The following is a 27,973-nucleotide window of genomic DNA, read 5'->3' on the forward strand; positions in this document are numbered from 1 at the left end:
GATAGATAGATAGATAGATAGAACTCCTAAGAGAAGATACTGAGGAACTCTATAAACCAATTACATTTCTGTCCTGTTGCTGAAATCAAAAATATAGACCAAGTATAGTCTGGATACCTCACTTGAGCAGGCAAGGGGAAACCAGTTTCTCTAGTAAAATGTATCTCTTTTTTTTTTAAGCTAGACACATCTACCAGTTTTTTAAAAGATTGAAACTGACAGCTACCAACTTGGATAATCACCAAGATAGAGCAAGATATTCTCTGCTTGGTGGAGAGGCTACGAAGAAGATAAAAATATGTTCCTTGAAAAACACCACTCCTGTCCAAGTAGAAGGCAATAGTGAAGTCAAACATGCGACATGGAAATTTCTCCATAGTTTGAATATGGAGAAAAGATCCAAACCAATCAGTAAAAACAGTTCAGCCTTATCCTGTGTAGGGATTCCTCTTTTTATAGCTTAGACCTTTAATGCTTCTGAAAAGGGTAAAGGAAATGGGCTGTGAAATTGACTGAGATATAGTCACTATGCTCTTGGTTTGTAGGGAGAAATGCATAATTTACCAGAACCATATTGTGTTCTTATAGGACAAGTCCTTGGCCAGTTTGACAGCACATTTTCACAGTACTTGGTCATTTTCACAGCACATGGCTTTATGTATTAGAGCCATGATGAATCATCAATGAGAATTTAACCCTACATCTCTCAAGATCTTAAAGACAGATTAGCTCCACAAGCACATTTCCTCTTTTGCAAAAACATCATGCAAGAGAAGCCTAAACCTAAAGACTAGTTTGCAACTGGGAAAGGATAAATTGGTGTGCATCCATCTGTGTGTTGTTAACAGAACTGTTCTGGAGTGCTGGTGGAACACCTCTAGCCTACTTTTAGACTTGTGTAGAGAACTAGCAAGATTATAGTGAACTGAACACTGTTACAGAATAAATTTGTGCAACATTTTAGTCTGGAAATGAGGAGAGAAAGAGATATGGTACAGCAATATTTTATTTAGGGATTCAGGGGTACAGGAAGAAAAAAATGGTTAAGAAGGCAAGGAGACAATAAAATATTAAATAGTGCTAATTTGGAATCTCATGAAGAGGTGTTTTAGCTTAAGGTTCAAATTATTACAGAATCTACTCAGGGCTGGCTAGAGAAAGGGCCTGAACAGCAGATTTATACTTAAAGAGAAAAAGAGAAGGAACAAGGAGATTTAGGAAGATAGGCAATTAGTCATACCTAATCCAATATCTGGTGGTGTGTCTGTCACTTGCAGGGTAATGTTTGTTGGTAGATCTCTTCGCCGGAAGAAGGAGGAAAGGCAGGGAAAAGAAGAAAGGCAAGTATGCCACTCACAAGCCAGAAAATCAGGATAGCATCTGGTTCCAAGAAAAGTCCAGAGGTGGTCATGAGTCTAGGGCCCAGTTATCTAGGGCAACTATGTGTGGTATGCGGTTTGGCTCTGGAGACAGACCCAAACCAGAGGCTTGGATCCAAGCTGGAATTAAGGCTGGAACAAGAGCTGTAGCTGATGGTATAGCTAAAGCCAGAGAACAACGTTTGTTGGCATTTGGGTTAGAAATAGGCAAAATCATGCGTTCAGACTATACACAAATCACATCACCTTGCTGTTGGGGCTGACATCCGCAGTGGACAAAATAATTCATATTGCTTGATTCGATCACCAGTAGGTATTATCCTGATGAACAATAAAGGAAGATGGTTTGAACAAATTGTATGGGCTGGAGTGAATGGGTGAGTTCAAAGCTTATCTGGCACACCAGGAAGACCTTCCAGTTGGAGAGATAATGATTCTTTTGATACCAATGAAGGTTCCTCCTAGTCCATGCCAGGCCATTAATGTAGCGATAGTGGGGTGTGAGTGTTCAGCCTTTTCTGAATTCCTGTGAAGATGATGAGTGAAGCTAATCCTTTATGCCAAAAAGTGAGTTTTACTATTCCCTCAAGAAATAATCTCTCTCCTTAACTCACATCTGCTCAGCCAGCTTCCTTCTCTGAATAGAGAGAGGGACCATAGGGTTATACTTTGTAGTTGCTTGTTATAATGGTTGCCCCGTGTTTGCTTGTGCAAAATATGGATGTGCACGAACAGGTCCAGCACTCCCTTTCTGGAGTGCCAAACCTGTTCAAACACCAGCATTCAACTGGCTGTGTGCATGCCAACGCCGATTTGGGCTGCAGGAAGGAATGCTACAGCCCCACGCAACTTTTTCATAATTGAGCGCAGGTGGGGGCAAAGCTGCAGTGAGGGGGCCAAACAGCTAAGTGACACCTTACCTGCTCACTTAAAGGCACCTCTGTGCCATCCCAGGGAGTGCACAAACTGTCCATGTACATCCCTAGTGCTAAGCGCCCAACTTGAGAGTTTTGCCAGATATGGGCATGTGCAGAGTTCATGGACCCATGAGCTCACAGCCAAGATGGAGTCTGCAAGCCTGCAGTTTCAAATTACATGGCGGAGTACTGTTTGTAGTCCCTAAACAGGCTGTTTTAGCAGCAGTATGAAGAACACTTTCCCCCACCAAGGGAAAACTATTCCACATAAAATGAATCCTGGGGCCAGACATATGCTGTCGTAACAGGTTTAATGACTTAAGCCACAAGGCAATCTGTGGGGTCCTGTCACCCCCACCAGGTTCCCTTTATTCTGGAACAGCTCTCTGCATCACAGATTTGGATCTCTCAAGCTCAGACCGTCTTCCTTTCCCACAAAGCACAGGCTTAGTCCAGCCTTCATGAAGATGTCATATTATGTCCTGCTATAGCAGGTACCCAGTCTCCTTCAGCTTCAGCTCTCCTGTGCATTACAACATGTCCCACAAACAGTTTGAAGGGTAGCACCGACCCAGTTTCTCAACTCCAGAGTTGACTGCCTGTGGTCTCCTCAGTGGCCTGTGCTGCCAGTCCACAGTGTGCATGTCTCTCTCTTTTGTAAATCATGGCCTGAGATCAGAATGCTTATAGTCATGTAACACACCCAGGAAATAACAGACAGACTAAGTAAATCAAAGAATGGTAACATTTGATGGCGCAGAAAAGGAGCAATCACTACAACACCTACCTACAGAAGGGACCATCAACACATCAGAATTCCCTAACCCAGCATTCCAGATCAACCCACACAGAAGGATGCATGCAAGCCACAAATTCATTATTAAACTAATTGAAGGCTTAAACGCCTTCAAATAATTTCATCAGACATTGACATTTAGACTACCACAGAGATGTTCTTTAAAACAATCATGTTACCTGTGGTCCAAACTCATTTGTTTGTTCCAGTTTTTTATATCAAAAACTAGAAATACTATGTGCAGGAGTTTTAGTTTATTTCATTTCTATCCACTTGTCCTTTCAAGGAACTCAGCACTACATTCATGGTGTCTCTCCCCCTCTATCCCCACAACAACCCTGTAAATTAGGTTAGGCTGAAAGAGTGATTGGCCCAAAATCATCCAGTGAGCTTCATGGCTCAGTCGATTTTTCGAATAGGATCTCCCAAGTTCTAGTCTGACCCTCTAACAACTCCACCACACTGTCTCTTGGTGCCAAATATACCCAGAAGCAGAAGCACTAAGGTCTAACATATGCCCTCAGCAGGGATAAGGAAGCATCTTTCTCAACCTTAAGAACTATGCAAGAAAAGTGACATTGGCAGCACACTAGCATTTGTTCAGAGTACAGATAGTTCTGAGAATGCTGTATAATCCTTCATGGTTTTCCATCACTGGAATACATTGATTCTAGACTGGATGAGGCAAAGTGTTCAATTTTAGACCAAGGATAAATCATTGCTTGGACACATATGTTTAATATACCCACATCCTAAACAGAACAAGCTCCTCACCTCACTTTCTCCCCATAGAGGTCCTCTGTGCTCCACTATCAGGCTGTGTGAGTGTAAAGTATTCTCTTGGTCAGCTAAGGAGCCTTCTCCCAATCTACTGAATATTTGTATTCTGTCTCTTTGTGCATTTCATTAAGTAAGTAACCAAAGTATTATATGCAGTCCATCTCTGACAATTTTTTAACAGTTGTATTTGATAATTTTGCAGATTGCATTAAACAAACCCATACATCCCTACTACCTTACTCTTCACTGCTATTCCAGTTTAATAACCTGTGACCCCACATCAGACCAGAATGCCGTTATCAAATCTATTTCGAAGTCACAATCCTTAGAAGCCCAGAATTGATTAAGCATTTTCTCTTCAGTAAATAATTGTCTAAGATCCGACCACATGAATTGTTTGTGCAGCAAAGCCAGCCTAAATAATTGTTCTGGAGCCTCATACCTTAGAATTCCCCTGCCCCCGCTTCCTCTGCTCATGATTGTCAAGCTGGTTTTGCCAATGAAAACCTTGACCACATCAGGCTAAAAGCAGGGGCATATGATACCCTGAAGCAGCCAATGGTGGGGCCCCAGTTCCAGAGCCCCCTGCACTCCACCAAACCCCCATTCACCTCTATTTTCATGTGGTACTTTCCTCTTCGCAACAGCTTCTGCCACCGCCACGTCCTTCTGCCACTGCTGTATTGTCTGTCTGCTGCCCCTGCCACTGACCCTCATTTCCCTACTGGCTCTTGTGGCAGAGAAGAAACAGTTCATCCTCCCAGCCAACCAGAGATGCAAAAGCCAGCTGGAAAATGGTGGTGGGTGTGTCTGCACACCCACCACCATTTCCAGGCCAGCTTTTGCTTTGCCGGGCAGCCAGGGGCAGCAGACTGAGAAGGCAGCGGGAACAGGACAAGAGGGCATGTAGAGGGACTAGCGCTGGTCCCTACATAGTAACAGTGATGAACAAGAGGGTTGGCAGAGTGGCAGGGGCAGCCTGCATTCTTTGAAGCATCTGCATAATTATAATTACTTCCCTGCATATAAATACTGTGACTGAGGGCCAAATGGAAAATTGTCAAAAATCAAAACAAACAAAAAACACCTCTGCCCAGACACGGTGTTACATTTTAATTCCTATGGTCATATAAAGTTCTTTGCCGCCCCCCCCCCCCACCACACACACACATAACTCTACTAGAATCAATAATTAGGTCAAGAATGCAAGATTCAGGCGCTAGTATCTCTTGTCATTTAACTTATGCCCACAAAAGTTACATTTGCTTATTTGCTTTCCCTCTAAAAATTACATCCTGCCAATAAATCTACAAAACTCTGGAATCATAGGAACATAGGAAACTGCCATATACTGACTAAGACCATAGGTCCATCAAGCTCACTATTTTCTACCCAGACTGGCAGCAGCTTCTCCAAGGTTGCAGGCAGGGATCTCTCTCAGCCCTATCTTCGAAATGTCAGGGAGGGAACTTGGAAACTTCTGCTCTTCCCAGAGTGGCTCCATCTCCTAAGGGGAATATCTTACAGTGCTCACACATCAAGTCTCCTATTCACATGCAACCAGGGTGGACCCTGCTTAGCTAAGGGGACAAGTCATGCTTGCTACAAGACCAGCTCTCCTCTCAAAGTATCAGAAGCATCACCAACTTTTCCCAATTATTGTACTATATTTGTATATATAAAACTTAGGTTGCAATTGTATATAAAGTTAAGTAAGCACAATTGAACATAGTGGGGTCTACTTTTGAACAACTGTGCAGAGAGTACAGTGCATATGATAGGGTACTGGATTCATCTTCACCAGCAACTGGCTTCTTTAACCATCATGAAGGACAAGAAGAAGATAGTTCAATGCATTCCAGTAATGTTTTGTATCATACATATAACTTGAGCACTTTTTGGTTTGCAAATACAGGAAAATAAGAAAGATGGAAAACACAAAAGAAAGGAATGCATATAGTGGCACATATGAAACAATTTCTTTCTAGTATTTATCTTAAACTATTATTTGAACTCAGACAACGCTTTGCAAATATGGATCCAACAACCACATTTGTGATAGACGTACAACAAAAATGAAGTATCATTAACACCCATACTTCCTATTTAATCTGGACTATTAACCCTATGAATCTCAGTTCAAACATACCTTATCTTAGTCTAGTTTGTAGTCCTTGCCATAGAGAGATTTTAAAGTAGCAGAACTTTTAAAAGCAAATGTTTCCCCAACTTGCTGTTGTGTTTGTTCACCATGTCAAGAAGAATCAGCATCCTGCATAAATGTACTAGACACATACTTTACTGGTGTTTGCAGTGAGAAAAGTAGGTCAGTGCATGGTTCTTCAGAAGTAGGTCGAAATTTAACCAAGTCATTCACAAGTTATGCAGTTTTAGGTGTTCTTTGTGACTTTCCCAGTATTTTCTATTTTAGTTATATTATAATTGTATAAATCTCAAATAAAGCTGCATTTGGAAATCTAACAGGCTATTACCAAATTAAGTGATAGCTAAATATTGCACACCAAGATCAAATTATTGGACAACTTAGTAAATTCTATTATCCTCATAACCACTACCAATCCTATTAAGCCCTTAAAATATACATCTCTAGTCATTTTGGCAGTTAGTCAGGGGCTTAGAAGATTATTTCAGTGCAGAAATACTAATTGTCCACACTTTTCCGGTGGGGGGAAGATGAGGGGTGGTACAGGATAGCAACCTGAAATGTAATTCACATGAACAGGAGATTATTTTCTCTGCAGATATAGAGTATGCTATACTTTTATGAAAGTTAAGTTGAACCAAAATATGTTACTGGAAGCTAAAAACTTGGTGGACACTATAGGCAATATTCAATCTTGGAAAAGGTTTTCCCCAACCTCAACTCTGTGCACATCTTGGCATCCACTTCCCAACATTGTACCACCATTTGAATACTGCACATGCATGTGGCCAAGGTTCAAAATGGCCACCATACTGAAAAACAGCAGTTTCCTTTAAAAAAAGATGGGCATGACATGTTTTACAATAACCAATTTAAACACTATACACGTATAAGCAGTACTTTTGAAATAGTGTGGAATATTGAGACAAAAAATGGTATTAGGCAGCATATCACAGAGGCAGGCAAGCCTCTAAAATTCCCAAAACTATTTTTTTAAAAACTTCCAGGGCTTCAAATATTTGAACCAAATTCTATCAAGTGAAATTTAGATTTTACCCAGAGCATAAGCTATATTAATGTTAGGCAGAAGTCTAACGTTAGCAGAGAGAGAGACATACACACTTTATTCTCAGGCTGGAAATACAGTATTGATTACCAGATGGACCCAATTCAGTGAAGAAGCTTAACATGCCTCCAGATACAGAGAATGGTGTATAGAAGGAGTCTTCTGCATGCCTATCAATTATTGGATCAGGAACTGTGAGCATTAAGTTGAATGTTTATCAAAATGCAGCTGTTAACAATCTATGCTTACCTTGCTCTCAAATTAGATGTGCAACTGTGTAACTTGTGATATGTAATTACATGCAACTAGAATGCAATCAGGGAACCCGATTAATTTTAAGCTCATCCTAACATTATACCAGATATAACAGCATAACTAGAATCTTCATACAATAAGCATGACAAATCAATTGACTTCTATTGCTTCAGGGAACTTTAGTCATTTATAAACAACAGCACGCCAACCACTCCCTTCTATTTATAGGAGGTGAACTATGCTTATTCATTCCAGCATAGTGTTTTCCCCAATAGCTTCTGTTGGTGTCGTGTGCATGCACAAACATGTATATTCAGGGCAGGTTCAGATACCTGGTGGCAAGTAAGACTGGTGTGAACCACCAGTTCCCAGCAAGCACACACTCCTGGTGCAAGCCAATACTTCAAATCTTGGTTCCTGAAGCAAGTGCAGTTGGGGTATCCGACACTGGCAGGTTTGCACAGCACAAAAGGGGCAAAAATACCAGTTTAAGCCAGGAGCATGCATTCACCAGGAAACAGCAGTTTGCATCAACCTTACTTGCTGTTGGTCATTTGAACCCGCCTTTAGTTTGTGAGCCCTTAATTTGTGAGATTTTGGGACAAAGACCCATGTTTTCAGCCCTTTTGATACATTCTAAACTAAACTTCTTTTTAAAGCATCAGTAAACTTTCTCCAACCAAAATACAAACATATATAAAAGCCCACTTTTACAGGGTGCTTGGGCTCATGTCTACTTCTAATTTCCAGCTCCTTTAAAGAGATATTAAATGTCAGTAATTTCCAGTCTCCTAACATCAATCTAAAAGTTAGAGGAAATCCCCAGATAGTCAAATTACACAAATAAGATTTAACAGTGGATAAGTATAGCTTGATTTAAACCCTCTGTTAAAATATAGCTAATTTTAAGGAAAACCTGTTTTTGTTGGTAGTGGCAATTGACTTTAAATTTCATTTTGTAGCCCCTAGGTTTTTTTTTAACTGTTTATTAAGTCAAGTTATTATTAACTTAAACTGTTTATTAAAGCACAAACAGTAGTCAGTGCTAGAGATGACAACATTCCACTGCCGAAATAAGAGACACAAGGCAGGCAGTATGCGTGAGTAATTGAGAGCCTGAGTGCTGCATGTGTGTTTCAACTTAAACTATGGTGTAAGTTACAACTTAGATTGCTTCTCCTCTGTTTATTGATATAATTATGGTTAACCAAACTGGATGTGATGTAATTTTGTTTTCTAGAAAGTGAAGTGGGATTAGCCAGTAAAAATAGGTTCACACATGGCATTATCTAGCAGTCATCACTTGCATGGTTTGCATGATCCTAATACCTGGATAATGCCGAGAACCTACTACTGATGGCTGTTAATGTTAACATTTCTGTTAATGTCCCCAGTATGGGACTGTTGGCAACTCTAAGCCTGCAGCCCACCAGAACCAAAGAGTACTCAGGGAGGGAGAAGGGAAGCAAGTTGGAGCTCATTTATTATTTCATTATGAGTTAAAATAACTTGTTTGATCTGAGCCATAGGTCCCTCCCATTAGCTGAAAATAAGGGACAAATGGCATTCCATAAGGGGCAGACAATTTTGGGCTAAAATAAGGGATGTCCCTGCTAATAAGGTAACCCTACAGTAGTCACCTATGATGAAAACTTAAACAAAACCAATTAAGCCTCAGATCTATGGAGTTTAGTTGCTCTCCTGCAGATATTGGACTACAATTCCCATAATTCCTGGCTACTGGCCACTGTGGCTGGGGGTGATGGGAGTTGTAGTCCAACAACAGCCAGAAAGCCAAAGTTGTACAGCTTTGATTTAGATTTAACATGCAAGTTTAGAGAGCTTCGAAGGACTATGCTTTCTACACATGAATTGTTTTCTCTGGAATTGCACTCTTTTATTCACTTGCATTTTACAATGGCAACACTACCAGCTGGTTGTATTTCTGTGTTTTCTGCTTTGTCATTCCCAGACCAGATTCCCAGACCAGTGAGTGAGTGAGCGTACATATGAAAGATAAGTCATTGCCTCACCCATACTGGCGAAGCTATGTTGAGGCATGGTTAGAAATGGACAAACTTCAGCTTGAGCCACAACTGAACTCTAGGGGAAGAAAGTAGGGGTGGTTCTGGTTTGGACTTCAATAAAAGTATCCACCTTAGGAGAATGTCACCTATTGTTATTGCATTTCAAATGTCAGATCTAGCTCAGCAGAGAGTTTGTAAACCATCCTTCACTTCCCCTTATGTTAGTCTACTTTCCAGTAGGCTTATGAGATCACCCAGCATTCCATGTGTGCGCATGTCCCCCATCAACTTTGCAAGGCCTAGACCAATATGAACCAAATTGGGTACAGTCGTAGAGATACCTCAAGACACCTCGACGGCAGAGTTTGTGATTATGTTATCTACTCCAATTCGAGATGGCAGATGCACAAGAATTTGAGGTGCAAGTGGACCAACTTGTGAACTGCCTAACTGATTTGGACCAAGTTTAGTCCAGTTGTAGGGATAGTGAAAGGAAAGTAGGCAAATTAGTTCTTACAAGAAATAACAAGTTGTTCAAGTATCACCTTCATTCACAGGCATGGCATCACTGAAGTTTTAGCTCTTCCTTTTCTCTGGTTCTTTAATTAGTTGTTCCTATATTTCATCAAGTGTGTAAGTACTATCATTCTTTCAAAGCAACAAGTAATTAAAAAAAACCTGTGCCAAAGAGTAGGAAGTTATTCACTGAGGCTGCAGTTCTATGCACAGTTACCTAGGAGTAAAGCCCTTTGAATACAGTGCAACTTACTTCCAAGTGTGGCATTGGGCGGCACAAGGTTAATTTCACTGTAGCTTAAAGTCACAGATGTCCTGGTACCCTAATAATTTATTATCCAACTTCTTGTACCAAGGATCAAAGCCAACTTTTTCAACACATTCAAAATGACTTAGTCCTTTCCAATACAATTTGATAGTCTTAAGATTTTAAGTCAAAGCTCACAACCACCTTTCTAAACAGCTATGCTTTACACAGAAAGCTCTCAATATTTGATCTGTCTGTAAATAATTCAAAGGAACTCCTGACACACTTGAAGATAAATACATTTGCATTGCTATCTACAATACAGGAGCAAAAGAAGGGATGCCTCAAAAGGTGCATGTATGTTCCAACACTTTCCAAATCAAAGGACTATTCCTCAGGGCAACTAAATATGTTTTTTTGAAAGAATTCCATGGAACAGTAATACACTCCATATATGAAAATAAAATGGCACAGCAGGGAAGTAACTTGCCTAATAAGCAAGAGTTTCCTGGTACAAATCCCTACTGGTATGTTTCAAGACTACGGGAAACATCTATATCGGGCAGCAGCGATATAGGAAGATGCTGAAAGGCATCCTTTCATACTGTGCAGGAAATGGCAATGGTAAACCCCTCTTGTATTCTACCAAAGAAAACCACATGGTTCTGTAGTCGCTAGGAGTTGACACCGACTCTCCGGCACAATGTTACTTTTTAGTGTAGAGCAGAGCTATGGGTAATTAAATCCCCAATTCAAATCACATATCTGTGAATGAACTCATAGATGAGCTCACTAAATGATCTTAGGCAAGCCACCATTGCTCAGTTTCAGCCCCCCATCCATAGCGTGGGGATAATACTGGCCTGCGTTACAGAGTTGTTATAAACGTGATAAAAAGGTAGCATGTACAAAGCTCTGTAGGCACATTACAACCTGATAATGCTAAGTATTATCAGACTGTTCCATAAAGCCCTTTCTAAACAATATGTTCAGTTTTTGCTGCCCTGGAGGAAGAATATTCAACTCAAAACGTGTTGGGTTATAGACTGCACAATTACTTGCGCACATTTGAAGCTGCCTTGCTTGTGTTTCTCTTTTTCTTGGCTGTCTACAATATAATCGTTGAGATGGGAGAAGCTGACTCTTCTGCTGGTTTACAATGAAGCTGTGTGACTGGAGCAATATGAGGGTCTCCTAAACATCCTTCTGGGCGAGATGGAGAGATGATGAACAGATCAGGAGGTCAACCAGTTAGGGGTGTTTGTGAATAGCCTGTCTGTGCATGAATGTGATTAGAGCGACCATGTTCATTTTGGAACCAACTTTTCTGGGGCAGTTCAGGAGTTCATAGCAGCCATGACAAATCCTGGCCTATTCCAAATAGTCTCTAGACTGACACACGTTGCAAGTCACACACTTGATTTGGTATTTTACTCTGATCAGGGTGGTGTTCTGTGGGGACTCTTGTGATTTCCCCATTTTCATGGATGATCCACTGTTTGGTTAAGGTTAGGCTTACAACCACTTCCCACCTCCACAGGGGTGAGGGGCCTATTAGAATGGTCTGCCTTAATAGGTTACTGGATCCAGTAGGATTCCAAAAAGCCTTGGAGAGATTTAATGTTGGCTCTGCTGGTGATCCTGTTGATGACCTGGTGGAGAACTGGAATAACATGCTCACCAGGGCAGTAGACACAATTGCTCCCAAGAATCCCCTCTGATCTGCTTTGAAATTGGCCCCTTGGTATATGGGGCAGAAGCAGCAAAAAAGGTGAATAGAGCAAAAGTGGAGAAAGACTTGACTTAAATACAACAGATTACAACACAGAGCACATTTAAATACCTATGTTCAGGCAATACGTGCAGCAAAGAAGTGGTTCTTTTCTGCCCATATTGTATCTGCCAGCTCACTTCCAGCCAAGTTGTTCAGGGCTGTGAGGGGGCTAGTATGTGCACCCCCTTCCTTGAATCAGAATTTGGAGCCATCAGTTACCAACTGTGATATTTTTAATGAGTTCTTTGCAGACAAAATCTCTCAGTCAGGCTGTCTTAGAGATTCCACAATTACTGGGGTGTCTGAATTGGAAGTGTTCAGCAACTCCTCATATGTTCAATTGGATCAGTTTCAGTTTATGACTCCTGAGAATGTGGACAAGCTACTTGGAGTAATGGGGCCTGCCACTTGTTCTCTTGACCCTTGTCCAACATGCCTTCTAGCCGGGGGGGGTGGGGTGGGGGGGGCGTTGTAGGCTGGTAGAAATAATAAATGCTTCTCTGAGGAAGGGTAGGATGCCTCCTTGTCTAAAGGAGACAATTATTAGACCTATTCTAAAGAAGCCTGCATTAGATCCCTCAGAGTTGAGCAACTATAGGCCTGTCTCCAACCTTACCCATGGCAAGGTAATTGAGAGGGTGGTGGACTCTCTGCTCCAGACAGTCTTAAGAGATTGTTGCTCTTCGAAATCTGAGCTTATGTATGGTGTCCCTCAGGACTCCATACTGTCTCCAATGCTCTTTAATATCTACATGAAACCACTGGGAGAGATCATCAGGGGATTTGGTGCAGGGTGTTATCAGTATGCCGACGACACCCAGATCTACCTCTGTATGTCAACTTCTTCAGGTGATGGCATAACCTCCCTAAATGCCTGCCTAGAAGCAGTAATGGGCTGGATGAGGGAGAACAAACAGAGACTGAATCCAGATAAGATGGAGCTATTTATTGTGCGGGGTCAGAACTCGAGACAATTTTGATCTCCCTGTTCTAGATGGGGTCCCCAAAAGGAGCAGGTTCGCTGTCTGAGAGTACTGGATCTACACCTCTCCCTGGTATCTCAGGTTGAGGCAGTGGCCAGAGAGGCTTTCTATCAGCATCGGCTTATACACCAGCTGCGCTCATTTCTTGAGGTGAATGACCTCAAAACAGTGGTACATATGCTGGAAACCTCCAGACTTGACTTCTGCAATGCGCTCTATGTGGGGCTACCTTTGTATGTAGTCTGGAAACTCTAGTTGGTACAGAATGCAGCAGATATGTTGGTCTCTGGGTCATCTCGGAGAGACCACATCACTCCTTTGCTGATCGAACTATACTGACTGCCAATAGGTTTCCGGGCAAAATACAAATTGCTGTTTATAACCTATAAAGCTCTAAACAGCTTAGGCCCTGGATATTTAAGAGAATGTCTTCTTCATTATGAGCCCCACCACCCACTGAGGTCATCTGGAGAGGCCTTTCTCCAGTTGCCACCAGCTCGCCTGGCAACCACATGGGGACGGGCCTTCTGAGTTGCTGCCCCAAGACTGTGGAATGTGCTCCTTACTGAAATACGACTCTCCCCATCTCAGACAATTTTTAAAAAGCACTTAAGAACCCACCTCTTCACCTAAGCTTTTTCAGATTTTTAAATGTTTAAGTTTTAATCTGTTTTGACTTTTAGAGTGTTTAAATTATTTTAAGTTTTGTGTATGTGTTTTAACTTGTTTTATGTTATTGTTAACTGCCTAGAGATGAAAGTTTGGGCCGGTGTACAAATCTGACAAATAAATAAATCTCTGTGAAAAGCCTTGGGGCTGATGAGAGCCCAAAGGGCATTGCTCGATATTGAAGGTTGTTGACACAAAACCAAAGGTAATGGCAGTGGTCTGGATGAATTGGGGCACAGAGGTATGCCTCTGACAAGTCTATTGAAGCTAGAAAATCCTTTTTCTTCACCGCCTCTTTGTTGGTCTGGAGGGACTCCATTCTGAAGGACCATTTGAGGATGTGATTATTTAGTGCCTTGAGGTCTAGGACTGCCCTCCATGTGCTGTAATTCTTTGGGACCAAAAACAGTATGGAATATAAACCTTGCCATAATTCTGTCAAGGGGACATATTGCACTGCTTGGATCTGAAGAAGATGTGAGATTGCTTGGAGCATGCATCGGGGTTTGGTTGGGGCTTTGGAAAGTGGAGTGGAGTTTAAACAGTTCTTTGGAAGAGAAGAAAATTCTAGAGATAAACCCTCGGAGACTGGACTGAGGCCCAGCGGTTGGAGGTGATCTCTGCCCACTCCTTTGAAATAAGTATGAGTTAGCCTCTGACTGGTGGGGAGTCATTGTTTTCAATTCTGGGGGGCAGATGGTTGGAATTGGAACTGTTGTAGTAGTTGAAATGTTCCTCCATTGCCATGTTGCCACTGGAAGCAACCGTTAGACCTGAAGTTGAAATTCCTGTTATCACCAAAGGAATTGTTGGTAGAATAGCCTGAGTGCCTAAAGTCCCCTGCTAACTTGGCAAAGAGGCACCTTTTTACGTGGTGATTCTCTTTATTTAGCAGGGTGGGAATAATTGGCCCTCTCCACCCCCAGCACAGTACCTCCAGTGACTGTTGCTGGTATCTCTCTTATGTTTCTTTTTAGATTGTGAGCCCTTTGGGGACAGGGATCCATCTTATTTATTTATTATTTATCTGTGTAAACTGCCCTGAGCCATTTTTGGAAGGGCAGTATAGAAATTGAATACAATAATAATAATAAAGGCAGGGCAAAAGGGAGATGGATTACCTCTAAAAGTTCTATGGGAGTCAGCTCTCAAGGAAGGCATGGCTTTTTTCTTATCTCTAGTCTCAATAAGGATAGGGTCTAAGGAATCACCAAAATCTTGGTTCCTTTAAAGGGAGTGGAAGCTAAGTTCAGTTTGATTCTAGAACCCACCTTCCAGTGTTTAACCTCCTTACAGCTACAGCTGAGACCATAGATCTGGATGCATGCTGAATGCAATCCAGACTAGAATCAGCAATGAAGTCTGCCTCCTTGGCCATTTTGTTGATTCCTTGGCAGAGTTTTGTGTTCTCTGGAGGAATGTATTGTGATAGCTCCTTGGCCCAGAGAAACAATGCTCTGGCAAAAATCAAATTAGCAGCTGTGGCCTTGATGACTATGGCTGAGGCATCATGAGACTTTTTTTTAAAAGGAACTCACATTTTTTGTATTCAGGAATTTTTAGTTGCTCTTCTCCCTCTTTCTGCATGATTACCCCCGACACTAGTTGGGAGACGGGGGCATCTACCACAGGAGAAGCTAGGATCACTGAGACTTCTTGTGGTAAGGAGTACAACTTGCCCCAGAAGGGGATAATGGGCTTGTGTGCAAACGGAACTGCCCATTCGGCCAACATGGTAGAGTGAAAGAGAGAAGGGAAGAGTACAGAAGGAGAAGAAGATGAAGTTGAGGTGAAAGCCTTTTCATCTGATTCCTAGTTGGTAGCTGGAATGTCTATATTAGAAACAGTCTTAATTGTTCTCCTGGCCTTAGCCATGAGGATTTCAAAGTCCACCCAATCAGGGTGGATTTGATTTAAATCAAACTGATTTAAATCACGATTTAAATCACTAGCAGGGTGGATAAAAATAAAAAAAATCCGATTTAAATCAAAAAAATCCGATTTTTATTTTTTTTAAATCGGATTTTTTGATTTAAATCGGATTTTTTTTTATTTTTATCCACCCTGCTAGTGATTTAAATCATGATTTAAATCAGTTTGATTTAAATCAAATCCACCCTGCACCCAATGAAAGAGGTGGTTAAATTGTGTAGCCTGTGGGGAGGTCTCTTCAGCAGTGATCTCTCTCTGAGCTAACTGGCAGGTTAGGCTGAACAGGAGGAGAAGGAGGCAGGATTGGAAGGCTGGGAAGGGGTAGGCCAGGAAGAGGTGGGACGAAGAGAAGTTCTCCTCATGGCGGAGGTCTCTTTGGCACTCTTTGGAAGGAGGAGGTTGACACCTTTTATGTGTGTGAACAGGTTTAGGTACAAATCTGCTCTGATCCATCAAGGGAATCTTCTTACGTGCTGGGCTGGGGTCAGGGGGAAATGACAGAAAATGTTTGGAAGGGGCTCTGAGTCTGTTAGGGTGATTTCTTCGTGGGAGAGGGGTTGGAGGGGTGCTGGGGGAATAGAGGGTTGGAGAGTGCAAAATTACGTCACAATGAACTGTTTTAGCCACTTGGAGGTATCATCTGAGAGGGGATGAGTATTTTCAAAATCCTCCCCCCCCCCAATTTGCATTACTCACAGGGACCGCAGCAGTAGGGACGTGCCTGGTCCGGAGCAGTCCGGACCGGCACCGAAGGGGGGTCTTTCTTTTAGGGCGGGGAGGGCTTACTTATCCCTCCCGCCTCTTTGCTCCCTCCAGCGCCCGTATTTTACTGTGTAATTGGGGCGCTGGAAACCAGCCACCCCCGCCACCTCCCCCCTGCGAGCAGATTAGGGCCAAAAGTAAACTACTGCCGCCGTTGCCAGCTCTCCCTCCCTCCCAGCCGCCTGCCCAAGTCCTCACAACATGTTTTTCCAAAAAAGAGTGGAGCTCGCGAACAGAGCTCCTCTCTCGGCAAAGTCTCGGCTCCAACTGGGGCCTTGGGCGCGCACGTGCGCCGCAAAGGACGACTGGGAGTTCCGCCGGAGGCCCGGTCTACCCGCGCGCGCCCAAGGCCCCAGTTGGAGCCGAGACTTTGCCGAGAGAGGAGCTCTGTTCGCGAGCTCCTCTCTTTTTTGGAAAAACATGTGGTGAGGACTCGGTCGGGCGGCTGGGAGGGAGGGAGAGCGGGCGACGGCAGCAGTAGTTTACTTTTGGCCCTAATCCGCTTGCGGGGGGGGCTGGTTTCCAATTACACAGTAAAATATGGGCGCTGGAGGGGGCAAAGAGGCGGGAGGAGTAAGTAAGCCCCCCCGCCCTTAAAGGAAGACCCCCCACCAGGACCCGAACCGGCCAGGTCCGAACCGGTCCGGACAGTTCGGAGGCCTTTAGAATGGCCTCCAGGCCGGTTCGGACACACCCCTACGCAGCAGAAGGAATGGAGTCCGTCCGAGGTGGAAGAGTTGGCTGGTTTCGAGGCTGCTCATTCCATGCCGTGAAGTTTGGTGCTGCTGGCTGGGCTGCGGGGGGAAGCGGGATGCCAAGTTCCCCCTCCCCCAAGATAATACCAGTCTCATTGTTCATGGGAAAGGAAATGGCTCCCGTCCAAGCCGCTTTCGATTTTCCTTCATTGTGAGTGATCAAACGCAGAGAGGGAATGCAGCGTGGCTGACGCTGCTGACATACTGCCTCTAAAAGCCGGCATTTGCTGTGGTGAGCTATAGGTAGGTATCTTATGTTGCTTTTTAGATTGTGAGCCCTTTGGGGACAAGGATCTATCTTATAATTTATCATTTATTTCTCTGTGTAAACCACCCTGAACCATTTTTGGAAGGGCAGTATAGAAATCAAATAAATAAAGACACAAAATAGGTAAATCGTACAAAAGCATAAGATATATAACCTTTAGACATAGGCAGAATGCTTAGATAAAACTATTCAACATAACAGGGCAAAGACAGAAAATGTATTTTGAAAGATGAGAAGCATGCAACTTTTATTTGTCCTGGAGGGTGGGAAACCACTTTGAATGCATAAGGATAAAATAGACTAAGAGCCTCCCCTTAGAGGACCACTTAAAGTGCTATATTTAGACTATGGCCAAGAGTGAACATTTCTTACTTCAGAAAGCGAAAAGTCTTCATACAGAAATCATTCCATTTTATCTTCAAGTGCAAAGAATTTCCTGAATTGGCACTCAAAATGGGAACTGCCAAGGAAAAAATGTTTTTGCATTGACCTCAAGTGACTTTAATACATTTTAAAAAAGGTTTTCCAATCAAGGAATCATTCACCTCATTCTGTTACCCCACCACGCGCCAAATCTGACTGACCCTATTAGTTATTGTACTCATGACAGAATAAAATGTATCCCAATGTATTTCATATGTCATGTTTAGAACAGACCCTTTGCTGAGCAAGCAACCCAGGAAAAACGGGCCCATTACAATACGGACATAGCACTCCTGCATTGCGCAATACACAGGTCCCATATTAATTGACTTGATATTTTTATTTCTGTTGAAGATCCATACTCAGTGCATTTATATAAAATGACAGAATTCTAGCTTGTTCATACAAGTTAGCATCCCAATCAGTTTTCCCCAAAAGAAGAGATCAGGCATCGTTTTCAAAATGACAGCCTCTAAATGGATTGAAGTGGAAATAATTTGTGTTATTTTTGTTTTACGATTAACATTTGAGAAGAATCTTAGAACCTGCACATCATATTCTGAGTACCAGTTGCAGGGGAGTAACGGCAGGAGAGAGGGCACGCCCTCAACTCCTGTCTGTGGCTTCCAGCGGCATCTGGTGGGCTACTGTGCGAAACAGGATGCTGGACTAGATGGGCCTTGGGCCTGATCCAGCAGGGCTGTTCTTATGTTCTTATTCATTTTTTCAATCAAGAATGCTTAAAGAGATGTCAGAGTAGAAAGTCAGCCTAAGGTCAATAGCAGGATATCTCCAACTTACTCTAATAAACCGTGAATAAACCGTGTATATCACGCCACACCATCTGAATGTATGCATACTTATGAGCAGTTAGCCACACCACCATTCTTAGGAATGAAAAAAATAATTTTTCCCCTTCCCTACCCAATTGAGTTTCCACTCATTGGATAACTTTCCAGAATTTTTTATTTATTTAATTTCTATCTAAACTGCTTTGGGAACTTTTGTCGAAAAGCGATACATAAATGTTCATCATATATTTGTCACATTACAGAAAAGCATTACTGAAGTACTGAAATGTTTCATTTAGAAAGTAACTGAACATTTGAGTTACAGTTCTTAGGTTGCCCATGTCTAGTTTTACATTATACCAAGATGTTAAATATTTGATGACATTACAATTTCACAGCAATAAATGTAGTTCTATATCGGCATTATGGATCCAAGCAATTCTGAAATAGATGGCGGCAGCGGGAGAATAAATGTATGCCAGAATCTGCTAGTACAGCATACAATACTGCACAGATCTGTTTCATGAGCATTTGCTTTTAAAATTCCATATTGGTAAACTGTTTTAACTGATAGGCACTTGAAAGTCAGGGAAGACATAGTGTGCTGCTGTGCTGTGATGATACTGGGTGAGCTCGGTCTGAGAGCTCTTGCATTTATATGTAGAATTAGGGAGTACATATGCAATCCTTGTTCAAAAAGGAGGAAGAGCTAAAAAGGTAGAATGTTAAAGTCCAGAAAAGAAAGGGATTTCATTCAATTTCTAACGCTAAAGATTAACTGGAAGGGCTCAGGAATGAAACTCTTCCTGCCATTACAACTGCTCATGTAGTCATGCCTCTCTTTGCTTCACACATGGAGAACCATCAGTATAAGCAAAAAAAAAAAAAGAGTAGGAAACTGCACTATTATTTAGTTAGTATAAGAAAACCTGGATAGCTCAACAGAAGCAGAGATGGCACCTGTAGATATATAGCTCTATCACATCTATCTTTCAAAATCCATGTCATGGGAGCCTTTTCCTCTTTTCACTATAGCTTGTGTTGTAGGCAGATGTGTTCATTTTGCAAATGTTTTATCTATTTGGGGGGCACGTTGGAAGATGTTGGGAACATAATACTTCAATAAAGGTGTGCTAATTTGTACAGAAGAGACAAGTAGAAAAGCCCTAACAACATTGTACTCCCATTGTTTCTTCCTTATCGTTTATCTTTAATCCATCCCAGAGCAGCATTTAAAGAGTGATCTTACCATCTTAACCAATTCCCTGTAGAGGAAATACTAGGTTACCATGGAATCAGTCAATTAACTTTGACACATACTTACCAAGATTGATCAATCATTTCTGATGTCTCTCTGCTAAGTTACTGTTTTTCAGCTAAAGGGGGGGGAAATCTCCTGTGTGAAATTAATAACACCCAGATTCCCTCAACAGATACTTTCCTGGTGTCAAATGCCACCAGTGTTTGCCAATGCCAATCATTCATTCCAGAAAGAGTTTGATTCTTGTACTTTCTCTCATCATTTTATTGAATTGTTTGACAGACACATACAACTCAGCATCTGTACAAGTTAATTTTAAATAGTTAAAAGGTCATAGTATGTTGTAATGTAATTTTATTTACAGTCATTGACCAAACAGAGAGTAAAAACCACACTTCAAAACAACCTCTACAGGTGGATTTGGAAATGTGTTTTTTTATGGGGCTTTTAATCTACTTTTTAAAAAGCCTAATAAGGGTGGACTTAAATTTAATACAAGTGTGTTAAAATCAAGCCTACACTTATATCTATAACCTTTTAAGAACATAAGAACAGCCCTGCTGGATCGGGCTCAAGGCCCATCTAGTCCAGCATCCTGTTTCATACAGTGACCCACCAGATGCCGCTTGAGGCCACAGGTAGGAGTTGAGGGCATGCCCTCCCTCCTGCTGTTACTCCCCTGCAACTGGTTCTCAGAGGCATCCTGCCTTTGAGGATGGAGGTGGCCCTCTGACTAGTAGCTGTTGATAGACCTCTCCTCCATGAAGTTATCCAAGCCCCTCTTAAAGCCATCCAGGTTGTTGGCTGTCACCACATCTTGTGGCATAGAATTCCACAAGTGGATCACGCATTGTGTGAAAAAGTACTTCCATTTGTTGGTCCTAGATTTCCCAGAAATCAGTTTGATGGGATGACCTCTGGTTCTACTATTATATGAGAGGGAGAAGAATCTCTATATCCACTTTCTCCACACCATGCATGATTTTATAGACCTCTATCATGTCTCCCCGCAGTTGCCTTTTTTCTAAATAGCCCCAGGTATTGAAGCTTTGCCTCATAAGAAAGGTGCTCTAGGCCCCTGATCATCTTGGTTGCCCTCTTCTGCACCTTTTCCAGTTCAACAATGTCCTTTCTTAGATGTGGTGAGCAGAATCGTACACAGTACTCCAGGTGTGGCCGCACCATAGTTTTGTATAAGGGCACTATAATGTTAGCCATTTTATTTTCAGTCCCCTAATGATCTAATGATCCCTAGCATGGGATTGGCCTTTTTCACAGCTGCTGCACATTGAGTCAACACTTTCAATGGGCTGTCCACCACGACCCCAAGATCCCTCTCTTGATCAGTCACTGACAGCTCAGATCCCATCAGCATATACTTGAAGTTGGGGTTTTTCGTCCCAATGTGTATCACTTTACACTTGCCAAAATTGAAGCACATTTGCTATTTTGTCACCCACTCCCCCAGTTTGGAGAGATCCTTTTGGAGCTCCTCACAATCTGTTTTGGATTTCACTACCTAAAAGATTTTGGTATCATCTGCAAATTTGACCACCTCGCTGCTTACTCCTACTTCTAGATCATGTATGAATAAATTAAAAAGCATCAGTCCCAGTACAGATCCCTGGGGGACCCCACTTCTTACTTCCCTCCATTGTGAAAACTCTCCATTTATACCTACCCTCTGTTTCCTGTCTTTCAACCAGTTAGCAATCCACACATGTACTTGTCCCCTTATCCCATAACTGCTAAGTTTTCTCAGGAGTCTTTGATGAGGAACTTTGTTGAAAGCTTTTTGGAAGTCCAGGTATACTATGTCAACTGGATCACCCTTATCCACACACTTGTTGACACTGTCAAATAACTCCAAAATACCACATGACCTACTTCAGGATATAATGGAAGCAGAAATGTAAAACACAATTAAATTGGTCTTTTTTCTTAATTATTTAAATAATCCCTCTCAGAGGCATTTTGGGTCGGGGTGGGGTTGGGGGGTGGAATCAGACCCAGATAAGTGAACTGAACCATCTAGTAAAATTTAAGGACTTTAGCTGAAATTTAGATCAGACTACTAATCCTATCAAGTACACACCTATAACTCAGCAGAATATTTACCAAGTGTTCATTAAATGTTACTACATTCAAGCTGGCCACCTAATGGCACAGCAGGGAAATGACTTGCCTAGTGAGCAAGAGGTTGCTGGTTCGAATCCCCGCTGGTATAACATCTATATCGGGCAGCAGCGGTATAGGAAAGTGCTAAAAGGCATCATCTCACACTGCAGGAGAGGAGGCAATGATAAACCCCTTCTGTATTTTACCAAAGAAAATCACATGGCTCTGTGGTTGCCAGGAGTCAATACCAACTCAAGGGCACAACTTTACATTCAAGTTAGTGCAACAGATTATCAGCATCAAACCAGTTATTCTTTCTAAAACATCTGCTAAGACAGTTCTCAATTATTACAATGTCAGCTGCTTCCAGCTATAGATAGTATGTTTCCCTTGTACTGTATAGGCAAAATAAGCTTCTATCAAATCATTACAAGTTTCTATAACGGACAAAGCCCTTGAGATAAATCAAGTGTCCAAATCTGTAGTATATACTCTTTGGCACACATTCAGTCATATAATATTAAACTGACCCTCTTGATAGTAAGGCACCTAGCGGAAGACAGTTCAAGCCTTAAAAGTTCCTTGGTGAGAAATAAAGTTTGCTTCAACACAGAATTAGATATTTACTGTTCACATTCAAAATACTATTCATATTAGAAAAATACTGTACTAAATCTGAATTAGAACATTTTTATTTCAGATAACTTTACAGCACCCCATCAGAATACATTTTGCAGAGAGGTTGCTCCAAAAAACCACAAATCTATTTCTCCAGTATGAAACTATAAGGATGCATTCAATAAACAGTTTTTAAAAGGTGTTTGCTATGGAGATGAAACAATTAATGGCAAGTGTATTTTTACTTTGCAAAAAGCCTCAAAAAAGTCCACTATTAAAACACTGTTGCTATATATAATATAAAATTGTTTAACATGCAGTCAGATTTTTATGCTAAGTTGGGAAGAAAAATTAAATGTTCTTCTACAAATTAGTTTAATTAATTCTCTCTATCAATTGATATCATATGGCATACGATATAGTCATACCCAATCAGATCAAAGGCCGATCTACCTCCATAATGTCCTCAAAGACTCTCCAGCATTTCAGACATAAGTCTTTCTCAGTCATACCTGGAGATGTTGGGGATCTTCTGCATGCAACACATGTGCTCTACGTATGCGCACCAAGTACAATCCCATCTAATTCAAATGCGTGTGACAAATAATAAATCCTTTAATTCTAACTAATCAACCAAGTCTCCCTAAAAGGTGCATAATAGTACCCTAGTATCGCCAGAGAATACATCTATTATTGTAGCCATCAACTATAAGCTAGATATACACTATGATCTGAAGATTATATATATCCTAACAGGAAATTATCCAAGTGTTGCCAAGGTAAAGAGTTGCATGCAAATTATACCAGATAAAAAGATCTTCTCTTTAAGGAAGGACACTCCAATACAGACATGCTTCCTCAAACATCTGCTACAGCAGTTCTAAGTAACTACAGCATCTGTATATTTAGTATATTGTTGCAAATAATAGATGAATAAAAAGAACTCAGCCTCAAAATATATACTTGCTAAAATCACTGTTATTACATTATCAATTTTTGTCCTTCCCATCCCAAGTCAATCACTGCAGACATTTAAAAACACCAACATCCCTTCTACTCCATTAAAGTTGTCCAGAACAATTTTGTTTCCTACAGAACATCAGCAAGTAGTTTGCATTTGTAGGGATCAAAATATTACATCATAAAAATCATAATTGGAAATCACACCTTGTGACATAGTTTCAATCCAGTTTTCATATCAGGCCAAAAATGCAACCTTTAATTGCTTTTTTCTTTTCCCCTTTTGCAGCTTAACACCTAGTTGTTGTAATTTCTTACATTTTAGCTCTCAATACAGTGTGTAATTATCTTCCCATTTTACAGATTGCTAAATAAGAAAGCATGGAGAAGCACACATTAACTTTCCCAAGGTCACACCTCATAGCATTAACACAATTAGGAATAAATCCATGTCATTCCTAACCTACGTAACTATTTACTAAGCCATGTGCAGGTTATTTTTCAGGTGAATTTAGTATGACTGAATAAGATGCTATACCTTGCAGCATATCCACAGAGCACAATTTTCAGTATGCATTCACATACAGCCTAGCCACTTTCCTCAATCTTCTTTTGCTATTATTCTTTTGCTGAATGACTCACCCATTCAGTTTTAGCAAGCAGATTTATTAAATTACTAGTGGAGATTACTATAACTACCTCCTAGAGCAACTTACCATTACAGTTCAATAATGAGTTAAAACATTTACAGTATATGCAGTTAGGTACATTATCAATGTGCACCTTGTTGGATGAACTTGAATGAGCACAGCTTCACAACCAAAACATGAAGAGAAATAAAACCTATTGCTCCGAGGAAAGCACCTTCAAGCATGCCACTGTCATGAGGAGCTCAGAAGGAAACACAGTGATGAGATTCTGTTTTAAGTCTTCCTGGCCTTTTCTAAGATCAAGTGCACTAATCTAGGGATTCTTGGCAGAGGGCTTTACTTTTGGTGAAATGAACTTCTACAAACACATGTCAGGTATAAAGCCAAAACAGAGAGAGGATCAAGTGACAAAACTTACTTGAACCTGCCTTGGCAGTGCTGGCATTGATCCCCTACCCAGCCTTGGTCACAGAGGCAGGTGGAATTGACACATCGACCCGAGAAGCAGGAGGTTCTTTCGCAAGGTTTTGACTGGGAGACTTGGGCATAGAGCACCAGGTACAATAATCCATAGAAGAGCAGCCAGTTGTTCATATCCAGGAAGGAAGAGAAGCAGCACGAGGAACAAGAAAAGGGTCTCCAGGCGCCAAGGATCACAGGAGGGCCTCCCATCCTGCGCAGGACTTTCCCCAGCATCTTTGCCACAGAGCACATCCGCAACCAGCTCTCTGAAGAGCTGGGCTGGGGGTGGGAAAAGAGATTAACCCAGTTCCTTGTGCAGATCGGACAAGGATGAAAGCAATCCCCACCACTCCACACACATTCCCCCGCGTCAGGATCAGAGCGAGCTCAGCAGGGGTAACGAAGAAACAGAGCGGGTCTTCACAGAAACACGAACAGGCTGGGAAGATGTGTCCTGAAGAGGATTAGCTAATTCCGCTAAGGGAGGCGGGGGGGAAGTCCTCCAAGTGCTGCTTTTCCTCCCTTGCCAATTATCCTCACAGCTCCTCCTGTTTATCCCCCAGGTAAAACGCCGCCCGCAGCAGCCGTCCCTCCTCCTCCTCTTCCTCAGGGCTCATTGCCCCCGTCTTCCACGAACGGAAGACGGGCTCCTGACCTTGTACATCCCCCCCTAACCGCACAGAATAATGTGGCTTCTCCGTTCTTCGCCTCTCCCCGCTCTGTTCTGTGCGGCTCGTCCTCTTAAGCAGCAACAGCAGGGCAAGGACGGCGGTGGAGGTGATGCTTCTTCAAGCAGGCACTGAGAGGAAAGCTCCAGAGTCCCCCCGCCCGGGAGCCCTTCCAGCATTCCAACCCAAGTGGGCCTGAGCTGGCGGGGGGAACAGGCACTCCTTGTCTCTCTTGCTCCCTTAAAACGGGAGACTCAAAAGTCCTCTTCTGCCTCAGCTGACAGTTTGAAAGCAGCCATTTTTAAAAGGCTAATTGTAATCTGCTTTCAGAAGCGGCTGGTGGTGAGCTGAATCTCTCCTCTTCCTTCTTCCCCCTCCCGCTCCGCAGGGTCTATTTAGATTCGTCCCTTTCTTTTACTGCCAAGCCCCTCCTCACTCAGCCAATGTGAGCGGCGGCGGCTCCTCTCTGGAGGAATCCCCACAGCCAGGCAGAGGCGAACGACTCACTCGCCAGCTGAAGATACTGGTTGCTGTTGGAGCAACTGCACTGGAAAAGGATGGAGACTACAGTCCACTTCTGGCCACTACTAGAAGTCGAGGGGAAGCGCAGAGTCAGGCTGGTTCTTTCCCGCCCGCCCTTCGGAAGTTGCTGTCCCAGCCGCCTCAAAATGAACCCTTTGACACTGACGGCGTCGGGCTCAAGAGGAATGTCTCTCCTGCTTCGTCTGTCTTATTATTATTATTTATTTTATTTTAAAGAAAGACAAAAGGGGCTTGCTGCTGTTTCTCTAGCCTCTTCTATAGCTTTGCAGGGAGGCTGGGAGCTTCAGAGCACAACTACCACACAAAGAAGAGCTGAGCATGTGCAGCAGCGGCGGATAAGCCCCCTTAAAGGCGCAGCGCATTGCTACATTGCATCACTTTTAGCGTAATGCTAAAGGAGGCTGGAGGGAGAGCAAAAGCCCCTCTTCTCCTGGGAGAAGGGAGTGAGCCTTCGCATTCTTGCTACACAGAACAACGAAAGGGCTTGTCCTGCTTCCCACAAAAGAGAAAGCAAGTTTATGAACTTCTTTAAACAACAACAAAATCCAGAACAGGGAGGTTTTCCAGAAACTTCTTACAAGTCCGCTGACTCACTGAAGCAAAAGGAAGTGGGGGGGGGTGGGCAGTATTGTTTGCCCGGGTTGGGGCTGCCACCTCTTTTTCCCTACCTGGCAAAGTTCCTGAGTCTCCTGAGCCAAAACTGCGTTCAACACGTGTAACTTGCTATCCTCCACCCCCATTACTACATCTTCTTGCTAGGCTAAGCTAATAACAACCCTTTGGTCACTTGCCATTCTTTTTCTGATACATTATAAACCAGACAATGGGATGGCAAGTAATTGTATCAGACTAGCCAAACTTTAGGTCAACATACAAGATTTCATATTCAAGAAAACTATCAGACTTTAATGAACTACACTTTTTAACTGCACTTTGCTTGTTCCCAACGTTTGTAGAATCCACTCATAATAAACTGAGAATATATAACATTTACTCATACAGCTGCAACTAATGGTAATTTGATATTGGTTTATTGAACATGTTAAACCAGCATGCTTATGAAGTTAATTCCATGAACTTCTTTCAACACTTCAGATCTCTCCACAACAGCAGACAGACAGTGGTGTAGTGTGGCTGGGACCGTCAGGGATGCAGTCCCTGTACTTTTCCCCCTCCCTAGTCTCAGCAGGGATGTAAAGCCTTTGGCTTTCTATATGGAAATAATGTGCTGCTCTTGCTATTCCGACTGATTATTGCCATGAAACTAGCTGGGTGACTCTGGGCCAGTCACTTCTCTCTCAGCCTAACCTACTTCACAGGGTTGTTGTGAAAAGAGAAACTCAAGTATGTAGTACACTGCTCTGGGCTCCTTGGAGGAAGAGCGGGATATAAATGTAGTAGTAATAATAATAATTATCATCATCCTTCTGTTTTAGGAATATAGAAAGCTCCCTTATACAGAGTCAGACCCCTGGACTATCTAGCTCAGTGTTGTCTACATTTACTATTGTTTGTTTATTCAATTTCTATACCGCCCTAGCAAGAGCTTTCCATGGTTTCAGACAGGAGTCTTTCCCAGCCCTCACTGGAGATGCTGCCAGTGACTGAAACTGGGACTGTCAGTGTGCAAGTCCTATGGTGGACTAGTGTCAGGACATCCTAAAATGAATGACTGGGAATCCACTGGTTCCTTCCAAATGGCCATGGAATGCAATGGCCATTGGGAAAACCAATGCATTCCTATGGCCATTTGGAAGGAACCAGTGCATTTCAGTGGGCATTCCCAATCATTCATTCTAGTACATTCCCGGGAATCTACATGATCGTTAAGTTCTTGTAACAAAGCCCCTGAAATTATTCCATCTATCTGTGTGAGGGGTGTGGCCATTGGGATGGGCATAGCTGTTAGATTGGGTGTGGCTATGGGGCTATCGTGGAGAACTTCTGAATTTGCAACAACTTCGCTGCAGGGTGATGTTTACTTTCAATCTGCCACTTTTTTACTGTCACTTAACCAAAATCTTCAAACATAAATCATCCTAGGGCTACTATTTTGTGTATATGTCCCTGTAGCTGGAACCAACATATCTGCCCTGGACAAGGCTATAAAGGCAGGCATTGTGCAATTGCTAAGCACTGACAAGTTCAAACTTTGATATCCTTAACGTAGAGGCGCTACTGGCAGCCCA

The 27,973-nt window shown here is 42.3% G+C and overlaps 1 protein-coding gene across 6 annotated transcripts in view; it reads right to left on the reverse strand.

Annotated features, from left to right (window-relative positions):
• ATRNL1 (attractin like 1) overlaps positions 1-26,081 on the reverse strand; it is a 1,008,890-nt gene extending 982,809 nt beyond the window's left edge. For all 6 annotated transcript variants that reach the window (XM_053305805.1, XM_053305806.1, XM_053305802.1 and 3 more), the window contains exon 1: positions 24,530-26,081. In XM_053305805.1, the coding sequence (XP_053161780.1) occupies positions 24,530-24,825 (296 nt within the window). In that variant the 5' untranslated portion in view covers positions 24,826-26,081. The remainder of the gene's footprint in view (positions 1-24,529) is intronic.
• Positions 26,082-27,973: the final 1,892 nt, after the last annotated feature.

Source organism: Hemicordylus capensis, chromosome 3 (genome assembly GCF_027244095.1).
Source record: "Hemicordylus capensis ecotype Gifberg chromosome 3, rHemCap1.1.pri, whole genome shotgun sequence".
NCBI classification, from domain to species: domain Eukaryota; kingdom Metazoa; phylum Chordata; class Lepidosauria; order Squamata; family Cordylidae; genus Hemicordylus; species Hemicordylus capensis.